Here is a 12,008-nt window from a genome sequence, read left to right on the forward strand (position 1 = left end):
CATGCACTGCTATTAAATCTTAAATTGTGTGCAATATTTTAAACTTGATCTCTTTTAGACTTCCTTAAATAAAACTCCGCTCGCTGTGCGTCAAACCCAGCCCTCGGTGCACGACACTCCGCCCCCTGCGCATGTGTCCCTGTGTCGGTATTGGTGAGAAATCAGCGCTGGAATAGATGAGGGAATGTCAAACTTGTTGCCGATAGCCGGCGGTCAAGACATCCGACAGGAGCAGAAATGAGAAAATCCTTCAGGAGCCTGAACCATTGGATGAAATAGCTTGGATTGCACGGACATTATTCAAGAAAAGGGTGCTTAATTTCTTTGGAGAACGCGTTAAATACTGTGACAACAAAAGGGATCCTGGGCTCTCCAGTTTATAAGACGCGCGCACAGTCTACGCTCTCATAGGACTGAACGGACGCGCAAAGTTCTCTCTAGTGGACCTTACATTTATTTGCATTGTTTTAATGCATTGGAGTTTGTTTTTATTAATCAGAATATTTTTTGCGCGCATTGAATTGGAAATTTAAACATGGGACATGCTCCGTTTTGTACTCGTTTGGATTTGTGTTGAGCGACCTGGAAACGTTACGCATCGAATAATAATGTAAAAATCGTTTCTTTAAGAGTACATTCAGATTTCCATGCATCGTGGATATAAGGCTGTGCGGTTTTATGTTGGAATTGAGGTACAACCAATTATTGTTACCTAATATCTTACTTTCACATATTTAAATATTAATGCAGCATTATCATGCATGCATGTGAAATGCAATACTTTAGTTTTTGGTAAGAATGTTATAAATATATAGTTATTCACGTTTTTAAATTGGCTCTTAAAATGGACACCTGGTAGACACAAAATAAAAAAAATGATTGTGTTCATGTACCGAAAATGGAGTGGATTGCCACAAGGGCTTGTTTGTTTTAATTTTATTTTTTAACTCTCTGTTACAAACAAAGATTAAGGAATTTAAGTCCAGTGGAAACTGAAGATGAACTCTAATTATAATAGCGTTGGATTCCACATGAAAGGGCCGTCGGTGGCTGTTGAGCCGATGATGGGGCCCCTAAATGAATCCCCTATGCAGGGACTTAACTTCATCTCGAATAGAGACCAGTATGGATTCCAGTCTCATGGCCATGGGGATATGCTCAGTATGGGAGTTCAGCCGCAACATCAACTCCACATGCAAGGACCGTTCAACCATCAACCGCCTAACCATGAGCAGCATTCACATCTGTATCAGGACAACGTGCCCTCCTGCTTGCATGGGGACAGACACATGGGCTTTAACAGCACCAATGCAGGTCATCCGCATATGTTTGAAGCAGGATTTGGTCAGCAGCTCACAGAGGTGCAGCCGCAGCAACAGAGAATGGCAACAATGCCAGAGTTTCAGCCTCACGGACACCATAATGGTAACCATGCAGTTCCAGCGCCGTGTTTGCCCCTAGATCAGTCGCCTAACCGCGCTGCATCATTCCACGGCCTGCCCTCTTCCTCACCTGAAACTCACAGACTTGAACATTATAGACTCTTCCCTCAGGGTAGGTTGGGCGGATCAGAGCATTGTTTTCCCTGTGATCCTCTGTCAGGGAATTTTGATATGACGGGATTCTCTACCGTGGAATCCTCAGAGCCCAAACTCTCCTATTGTGACACAGGGAACCAAGTTGTCGGGGGCCCTTTTTCCACTTGCAATCGAAATGGTTCACGAGGGCCCATGGGCGGCTCGAAAGAAGACCAACAGCTACCTCAACAAAATGTGTTTTCGGACAGATTTGGGAATAGGGGGAAAATAGATCCAGGGGTTAACGCTAGACACCACCTCATGGCGCAGCAAAGAGCCGGACCTGTTTCTAGGCAGAACCCTGGTTCCCCTGCTCATCCTCGGTTTTATCACACCCCGGATTATGTACCGAATAGTACAGACATTCAAGGTGGTGGCTCAATGGCCCATGTTCAACATAGCCATTTGGAACGTCCTATACATAGACTGAACAGCCACAACATGCATCCCTTTGGAGAACCAGTATTTGATGTCCCTCAGCTAGCCCCACAGCCCCCCCATCACCCTCACCTTAGCTCACTTCCATATCTGAATGTGGCAAAAAGGCCACGATTTGATCTCATAAATGGGTCTGCTGGAGAGAGCTGCAGCCCCCTAAGCAACAGCTTACTTAATCGTCCTGGTCTTGAGAACCATCTCACCCCCTCAGCTTTCCCCTCTCCCATGAGGGACTTCACATCTCATGTGACGGATGGGTTTCCATCAGGCCCCCTACCTCTGAGCTCCGGCCCACAGCAACAACCGCTACAGCGGCGACAAAATGCTGCAATGATGATCAAACAAATGGCATCCAGAAGCCAGCAGCAGAGAATGAGGCAACCCGGCCTGCAGCAGTTAAGCCTCCACGGGGACGTTACATCAAACAGTATGGGTTGCAGAGGGCCTCTGGGTACTGTGTCTCAGTCAAATTTTGAGAAAAAGCATAATTTTCATGGAAACTTTGACAGTCCCCACCTACCTCAAGAAAACTCATGGTTTCCAGAGCCACAGCAGCATTGTAGGGAAACAAACACTCATGCCTTAGAGCAGACTGAGAATGGACACAATATTATTTTTAGGCAAGGAGTCACAAGCATGGACATGCAGTCTTTGAATTCTCCAGGAGTGCATCTTCCATTTGAAAATAATGTCAGCAATTCTCTGCAGATGCAGGCTCCTGATGAGGGCAACATGCAGTCGGGCGCACCCACGGATAGGAGGCCGGCTGAATTTGGAGGAATTGCAATGCGGAGGCAGCATAGTTTTCCTCCTGGAGGGCAGAATCAACAGGGAGCCCCCCAAAGCAATCCTCCAGGATTCAGCGGCTCTCCAGGGAACTATCCCCCCCATCCTGAGTACCTCTCCAGCCAGCACCTGTCAGTCAATAAGCTTGGGGCCCTCTCTTTGGGGAATTTGAACAAAGCCAGTACTAAAGACAGTGTGTTTGGCCAAAGCTGTCTGGCAGCTCTTTCCACTGCCTGCCAGAATATGATTGCCAGCCTTGGGGCCCCAAACCTCAATGTGACTTTTAATAAGAAAAGTCAAAATGAGGCCAAACGCAAAGCAGGTCAGGTTGAGCAGGACATAAATAGCAGTGGCACTAGCGGAGCTTGCGGCCCAGGGGCAGAGTATTTCCACAGCAATGCTTCTCAGAATAGTCAAACGCCTTGCTCTGGGAATAACAACAATATGATGGCAGGTCAAAGTGGTACAGGCCAGATTGCAAAAAGGGAAGTGAGCACCCTTTCCCCAAACAACAACATGGAGTCTGGATGTGAGGGGAAAATGGCAACAGGCAATGGCAAAGGGAGGGGGAAGAAGAGACGCGATAGCGGGCACATAAGTCCCGGAAACTTCTCCCCTCCTTGTAATCCTGTTGTCAGTCCAAGTCAGCAAAGTTCTGCTTTGAGCATGGGCATGGAGAGCAGAGGTAAAACTCCAGAGAGGTCCCTGGTCTCCCCTTCCTTCGGAAAACCTGACCTTGCGACCTCGATGGACAGCGGAATTCAAAGCGTGGGCAAGTCGGATGGCGTTTCGCCATGCATGGATTATTTAGACGAAGCCAGCCCTAACTACAACAACGAGGATGCAAGGCCTTGCAGAGCTGGCGTGAAGTGTAATTCTGAAAACAGGGGCAGCTACGGTGAAGCTCCGTGCATGGAACAGGTGCGGACATCATTGAGCAGCACAGGCCAGGATGAGGTCCATCCTCTGGAGATTTTGCAGGCTCAAATCCAGCTGCAAAGACAGCAGTTCAGCATCTCCGAGGACCCGCCGCTGGGAGGAAAAACAGACAAAAAGACAGACTGCCAGAGTGGACTAAACGGGGAATGCTCCCTGGCCAATTTAAGCCCGGTTGCAGGGAAGGGCTCTGTGAATACCATTGACCTTGACTCTCTCATGACAGAGCAGCATGCCACCTGGTATGTCCCTGGCAACAAGGCTCTGATAGAGGACCCCGCTAATGACAAGTGCCTAGGATTCTGGGATAGAGCACGAGGCCAGAGTGACAACAAAGAAGGTAAACTTCATTGACTTGTAGTGGGAGCATGATGAATTGCTGTTTTTATGCACTGTTGAGTTTACTTTGATGGCTTAATGGTTGAATAATGAACAAACTTAGGGAGCTTAACCTCAGGCAAAGGGACCCATTTACAACTAATCTGTCACTCATATTATTCGTTTAGCCTATTTTAGGATTATAGCCTATTAGTAGGATTTCATAGATATCATTGTTATTAAGTTGGATTGGTTAGTTGTGGATTTATGGACCCAGTTAAATAACTGTGACAATTTTGTTGACTGTGAACATTTGTCTCTAAATATTAGCAGTAACAGCCACAACTTGCATTAGTATTGTTATGTGGTGGTATTAGTATATTATTAGCATTAGTATATTATTAATAATATTTTTTATTTTAAATTCTACATTAGACATGCTCTTGCAAGCATCTATTTATAAAATGTTAAATGCCATCAATTTACCTAAATCTCCAAACCTTTTTCTCTCCCTAATTGTAATATAGAAGAAAAATATTATCTTTTTGTAGAGAACAAGTAAACTGCAAACATTAAATATAAGAGGAACACGTTTAGGTAACCAGTGCTTAAATATGCTGTCTGTAGGTTTTAATCTGTTCCTGGTAGAGTCAGTGTTTTTACCTCTGGTTTTCTTATCAAATTATTTCCTGAAAATGTTTAATGGCCATTAAGATATATAGTCAACGGTATAATATATCAGCCGAGCATAGTAGGTCATACACACAGCTCCAAATGTTTGTAATTCTCGTTGAATGCTATAGCAAACAAAGGGTGTTATTGTGTTATTTTTTGGGGAAACGTTGTTTAAGGATGTAAATGCAGCCAAGTTTGCGATTAATTTGACTAGAGACACGTTTGAGCTCGCATTCTCGCTATTAGCCCGTGAGGCCTGATAATGGCGCAGCGCGAGGGTTAAACACAAATCAGTCGCGTGGCCAAAATTCTGCGTGCTTTTACCTCAGAATTCATTTTCCTGTCATCTCGCGCTTCTTTTTGTAAACCAGAAATCTGATTGGTCCCGTTTGTTCTGTCATTGCGCGCCATCACTATGTCATAATTAAATGTTTGTCATAATCATAAAGGGACAGTTTTTTTTATTTTTTTAGGACAGATAAGAGGAGAGTTGCAGAGCGACAATAGATAAATTATATTCTTATTAGCCTATTTCTCGATAACTCAATGTTTGTTTCAAACATCCAAAAGCTTTGAAATTTGAGCTTTGAGCCCCTTACACACACTCTCTCTCTCACACACACACACACACACACACACACACACCACAGAGACCACAAATCTGTTTTTGCATTTATCTCTATTTCCATCATCTGCCCAGGGTATTGAGTTCCTTTATAATTTTGTTATTGTTTTTTTTTTTGGTTTTTTTTTTTATCTAATTTTTCTTCTTCCGTGCACATTGGGTTTTGTGATTTTTTTTTTTTTTTTTTCACTGCCGTTTTGATCACAATAGAGTGTGTGTGTGAGGAGGACTTCCATTTTTATTTCTTTATCTGTTTTTATTAGATTTTTTATATATGACATTTTAAAGTGCTGGTTTTACATTCCGTCATTTTAACAGCTTGAGGACACGACTGGATATTTTTCCTGTAATTTCAAGGTACTATGAAATGCCTTGTTGCAAAAAGGCCTTTATCAGAAGACAGTCAGTAGGAGAGCAAGACTGCTCATCAGAAAGTCATAGCTAGTGCCAACTCAGTGTGTGTTTTTTTACTGTTTTGTCTAATAAATAGAGAAGGTTGTCAGATGCAATTTCTCAAACGGGGGCTGTCGGATATTCTGACAGCTTTGTGGCTTTGAAAATAAACACTAAAGGCCAATACAGACAGAAAACAAAGGAAAAGATACAGTGGTCTCCTGGGAAAACTGCCTCAAAACAACACTATAGAAACAGGCTGAGAACACAGGTATAAGGATGCATTTTGTGAGTAAGGGACGCACGCCATTGATGTGAAAAGAAAAGAGTGCTTGATATCTGGTTTGAAAAAAATTTGCAAACATTGTATGCTTAAAACTCTGTAACTTGCAGATCCTTTACAAACTTCCATATCTTTGAATGTTTTCCCCATTTGTCAAAAAAGGGATATAGCTCAATAGCTCTTTGAAAAAAAATCTACAAACATTTTGCACTGCAAACTCTGTGTAACTTGCATATCTTGTAAATAAAGCATTGATATCTTTGAGCGTTCCCTTATAATGCAGACAGCATAATGCATTATATTTTTTTTCAGGTCCTTAATGTGACTTTAATGCAGACACACATAAAACTGCTCTTTTTATATATTTTTTAAAATCTGTTTATGGTCACCATTTGCATACAATGTTGTCTCTTTATTATTAAATGTAGTAAATTTCATAGCTAATCGCTCTGACTTATATGATTGATAGCAATTTGTCAGTGAACAGTGTACGCAGAGGCGCACCTTTTAATGGGAGTGTTTGTTTGCAGAGCAGAATTAATTAGTGTCTTCTTCTGTCCGCGTGATACACAGCATTTTTCCATGAGGAATGTCGAGATGGAAAGAAGAAGAAAAAAAAATCTTGTCTTGGCATGTACTGAATACCGCTTTTGCATTTTGTTAAAGGACAGGCCTGTACCGCCAAAGATGTATCGGCAAGAACCAAAGCCTTTGCTTAGATTTGTGCATCTTCGCTACATATTAAACATTAAGGAACAGCTCACCCAAAAGCGTTATGGAATAGCTTTTTTCACCCTCATTCCAACACCATATGATTTTCTTTATTTCATAAAACACGAAAGGAGATGTTAGGCAGAATATCCAAGCAGCTCTTTTACATACAACGAAAGTGGATGGTGATTTATACTGTAAAGCTCCAAAAAGGATTAAAAAAGCTCCACAAAAGTAGCCTATATGACTCATGCCATATTCTGAGGCTTCTAAAGTCATACAATAGCTTTGTGTGACGAACAGCCTGAAAATTAAGTCATTATTCACGAATAATCTTCCCCTTCGCTAAAGCTCTGAAATGGACGCTACACATCCATTTATGCCATGTTTCATTTAAGAGTTATAGTACAGAGGACGATTATCAATAAATAATGGCTTTAGTTTGAATCTTGTTCCTAATATGTAGCTATTATATGGGTTGAGTGTCATATGGACTACTTTTTTGGTGCTTATTTTTGTCCTCTTTAGAGCTTCATAGTATAGATCCACTTTCATTGTATGAAAACAGCTCAGACATTCTGCTTAACATTTCCCTCTGTGTTTATGTAAGCAGTAAGGGCTTGAAACAACTTGAACATTTTCCTTTTGGGAGATCTATTCCTTAAAACTGTAGCTTCCTAAGCTATAAGCTACTTGTAACGTAATAGTACTTAGTCAAGCTACTCAACAAAAGTAGTTAGCTACACTACAAATTACTAAAAAGTAGCTAACTACATTGAAGCTATTTTAAGAATTTGTATTTTTTTTTTATGTATAACAATTCGATTATATTTAATTAGGTTGACATTAGACAATTAGGGTGACAACATTAAATTAAACATTTATATTTATACTAAAGGTAAACTAATAAAACTAGAAAACACCATATTTTATAATTGAGTTGAAATAAAGTGGAAAAACAGCAGCAATTGCCCAAATATTTTGCTTCCAAAATGAAGAAAGCGACTTTGACCCTTTGAGGCTGTTCGGGGCACAAGTGAATCGTTTAAATGAACTATACGAACAAACTCACTAAAATGAATTGGAGTTCCCAACACTATATATAAGTACATTGTTGATTTCAATCGGTTAATGAACTGTATGAAGAAATCAATTAACCTAGCGTTTGGATTTTCCAGCGCTATGTATGAGAGGACGTTGATGTCGATTTTTGATAGGCTTTTAGTTTTGTGACGCTACAGCGCTACTCGATGAAAACTGAAACTCGCTACTGGGATATCTGAGCTACTGTCACGCTACTGAACAATGTAGTTAAGTAGTGTCGCTACTTTTAGTTAGCTGCTCACTCCAACACTGTTAAAAACTGTGCTTTAATGTGTAACAAGGGTCTCAAGTGTTTGCAATTGTTTTTAAAGGCACAGAACCATTACGGATAAGTCATCCCTTGAGCCCCGAGCCAAGATGTAAATTTTCTGTGTCACCTCATGTGTTGTTGTTGCCATTCGTGTCTTTAAGATTATTAATGTTTCTTCTTAGCAACCCCACCCACAGAAACATAAACCAACAACTTCTCCCCCTCATTTGAAAATGACCAGGCAAAGCTGAGAGCTCTCCTGTGAACGGCATATGGGGTGTTGCTTTTCCATGCGTACGCTTTAGTGCATGTGTTGCGCTGGCCAAGAGAACATGTCTAAGAGCCAGACAGAGCAGTCAACCATCCAGACAGCAGTCAGCCATCCAGACGGGGCCCCTCAGCTGGCCCGATTTCTCAGCCCTTCCCCTCTCCCAGCTCCAGCCCAAGCATTCATGAAGGCAGGCCCTGTCCGTGGCAGTGGAAGGGGGGAAGACGGCCCCAGGGTTCTGATGTGAATCTCCTTCAGTGCTTTGGGCCTTCGAAAACTGTGAAAAGCTCTTTCATATCCCTTGGCCCCGGTCCCGCGCTCTCTTTAGAATATTTTAGAATAATTTAATTCTAATTTGTCAATGGAAATTCAAACCATATAACAGCATATAAAAACTGGTTCTAGAGGGACTAGTTTATGTAAAAGAGAATGTTAGTGCCAAGCCATTTCCACGCTCTTATGTGGGTAGGCACACGCTGCGTCCCCTGCAGTTCTGTTGGCTCCCATTTAGAGACTTGGAATATAGCCGCTTAACAATGATATGGACACCATCCCAGCGGTTGAGTAATGAAGTCTGCACTGTCGAGATGATTTGCAAGATGTGAGTTTCAAGGAATAGTTCATCCAAAAATGAAAATTCTGTCTTCATTTAGTTAATCTAGGGTCGTTTCAAACCCATATGAGTTTTTTAATTTGAATTTTTTATAGAGGAACACAAAAGATAATTTTTGTGTTAAGAATATCCAAGCCACACTTTTCCATATAATGAAAGTGAATGCACCAAAATGTCTATATATGCATCATAAAAGTATCATTAAAGGAATCAAACTCAATTGACAGCATTTGTGGCATAATGTTGATTACCACAAAAATAAATTGACTCATCCTTTTCTTAAAAAAATTATAATAATGATAATAATACATAAAAAAAATGGAGGTTACAGTGAGACACTTACAATGGAAGTGAATGGGGCCAATTTTTGGAGGGTTTAAATGTAGAAATGTGAAGCTTATCATTTTATAAAAGCACTTACACTAATTCTTCTGTTAAACTTGTGTATTATTTGAGCTTTAAAGTTGTTAAAATAATTTGCATGGTTGTTTTATGGTTTTAGTGTTTATTGCGTTATGTTGCCATGGCAACGAAGTTGTAAAATTGGTTATAACTTTACACGGAAAAGGTTAGGAAGTGATTTTATCACACTAAAATCATGTTAACACACATATTGTTTATGTCTTGTGGATATACTTTGGAAACAGTGTGTATTTTAACGTTTACGGATTGGCCCCATTGACTTCCAACTATACCCCAGATTTATGCTTTCCTGAAGAAAAGTTGTTGTTGTTTTGCATGTGTGATAATCAACATTATACAATAAATGCTGTCACTTGAACTTAACATGTATTAAACCCTAAACATACCCTTTTAAAATCATCCAGTTATACAGTGTATTCCAAGTCCTTGGAAGTCTTAGGGTTGTGTGAGATTTTTCATGAATAATATCTTAAATGTTTGTCTTCATGTCGGATGGTTTCAGAAAACTTGGAATACTGCGAATCAACGAATCAAATGGACCACTTTAATTGTAAACGTTTATTTTGCTTTTTTGTAATTTCTGATCTTAACAGCCCCATTCTCTTTCAGGTGAACTATACTTTTAAGTAATGTTTCAACCTTAAGAATTATTGTATTTATTTGTATTTTTTTTTAAATCTCAGACAACCTTAAAAAAATTTATCAAAAGACCTGTTCAAAAAAATATAAATAAATAATTAAACCATCAATCAAATGTTTTATTTAATAAATCACAATATTAAGAAAAAAGCATAACAAATTTAAGAAAAATGGAACAAAGGTCCAAGACTCAATTATTTTATGAGGAATTATATTACTTTGTAATCTACTCAGAAATGAAGGTGCAATATTGACTTGATTATAAGTATAAAAATTCAGGATGTAATCCTAATATGTTTTTCTATCATATCTCCTCACAGGACATGGGTAGAAGTGCTCCTCGGATGGCCATCGGTGGCTCCTTAGCGTATTACTAAAAAGGTAAGACGATCACAAATTCACATCTATCAATCATCATCGGGCAGATTCATCGATTAAATTTGCTTCTTAACGGTCATATAGAGTGAAACAGTTGGATTCCGAAAGTAAAAATCGGATTAATTTTCCCCATAGACAAACTGATTTTTAGTGATGGTTTTCAAAACATACTTGCCATGAGCTCCAAGGTAGATAAGATTGTATGATTTCAACTTTATTTCCAAAATATCATATTTAATAGCCAAAATCCGTGTGAAGAACTACACTACCAATAATGCTGATGAGATATGCACTAATTACCATAGAAACTGAATTCCCGCCAAAAGAGCACTGCAGCGACTGCCCTCTTCCCTGAAGCATTGAGAATGATGTAATCGAGTCGGTTTCCCTTCAATCTCAAACTATACTATTATATACTATGTTTATATTAAAACATTTTTACAATAGACCTAAAATATTGTTTTATACATATTAAGTCAAGTCAAATTGTTACCTTTTGTTTTTGAGTCGATCACCAACACCCGTTCATTCCTTCATTAAAGAACATAAGTACACAGACTTTGTCTTTTTGACAGATTTTTATATACTTTATATACTCAACAATACTTAAACTTCGAATCAAAGTTTAAAATCCTGTGATTTGTTCACGAAAACATTTGTTTCGAGACTTAGAACACTTTATTGAAGAATTCTTTGTAATAAATGAACGTGAAAAATTATTTCGGGAACCAAAAGTGTGCAGTCACTGTTGTGCTTTATTATCAGTACCGACTTACTTGATTTTCCTGGATCGAGCAGCAGACATCGTGCCATCTGTCCTAATTCGACCGTTCGAGTGCAACTACACCCGTTGCTATTTCTGGGACTTTTCCGTGGCGATTCCATGGTGACAGAATGACTGACATGTGTCGCGTCTCTGTGTGCACTCTCCACAGGTGCTGCATGATCTCGCTGCGGGGGTGGGTATAGGACCTGGAGGAAGCCACCTGCGGTGCCCGGATCCTCGGGATACGGGGGGGAGGGGGGTGGGGGGTGGAATGGAGGGGCCCTGCTGCTTCTCTCGCTTCCAGACTCATCCAGAACAACTCTAAACCACATTGGGACCTTGCTGGCTGCTTTCACAAATTGTAAGGATGATGTTTGGCTTGGTGTTTTCCACCAGTAATTGGATACTCTTCTTTTACTAGCACCAGAGAAACCACAAAGCTTTCCGGGTGTCCAGATAGCGAGTCTTTGGGCCAACAGAATCTCTTTAGATTCACATGAGAGGAGACACAATGGGATACAGGAAATACACAAGCACACCAAACTGGAATCTTGGACAGCGAGGCTCATTTGCTTTTATTTTTTATCTTCTAAAGCCAGTTTTTCCATTTTTGTTTGGATTACCTCATTTTTTTAAGACTTCAGAATGAGGGTTAGATTAGTTAACAAGAGAGTGCTGCTCTCTCTATAAATATTTATTATCTTTATTTGATTTACGAAGCTTCTTTATTTGTGTCGGAACATTCAGGAGTGTTCTATTCATGGATAAATGCAACTTTTTCCCCTAATGGTCACAGTTTAATGGGGTAGTTCACCCCAAGGTTAA

At 40.1% G+C, this 12,008-nt stretch overlaps 1 protein-coding gene across 2 annotated transcripts; it reads left to right on the forward strand.

The window, feature by feature from the left end:
* The first annotated feature begins 204 nt into the window (after positions 1-204).
* On the forward strand, positions 205-11,425 carry mn1a (meningioma 1a). Of its 2 annotated transcripts, XM_052117682.1 has the most exons (4): positions 205-692; positions 967-4,077; positions 10,360-10,420; positions 11,353-11,425. In XM_052117682.1, exons 2-3 carry the CDS (start codon positions 999-1,001, stop codon positions 10,368-10,370), a joined length of 3,090 nt encoding a protein of 1,029 aa, XP_051973642.1. In that variant the 5' UTR covers positions 205-692; positions 967-998; the 3' UTR covers positions 10,371-10,420; positions 11,353-11,425. The 2 variants fall into 2 exon arrangements, with proteins under 2 accessions (XP_051973642.1, XP_051973640.1); XM_052117680.1 differs by having other exon boundaries at positions 205-4,077.
* The last annotated feature ends 583 nt before the right edge of the window (positions 11,426-12,008 follow it).

The sequence above is a fragment of the Xyrauchen texanus genome, chromosome 44 (genome assembly GCF_025860055.1).
Source record: "Xyrauchen texanus isolate HMW12.3.18 chromosome 44, RBS_HiC_50CHRs, whole genome shotgun sequence".
NCBI classification, from domain to species: domain Eukaryota; kingdom Metazoa; phylum Chordata; class Actinopteri; order Cypriniformes; family Catostomidae; genus Xyrauchen; species Xyrauchen texanus.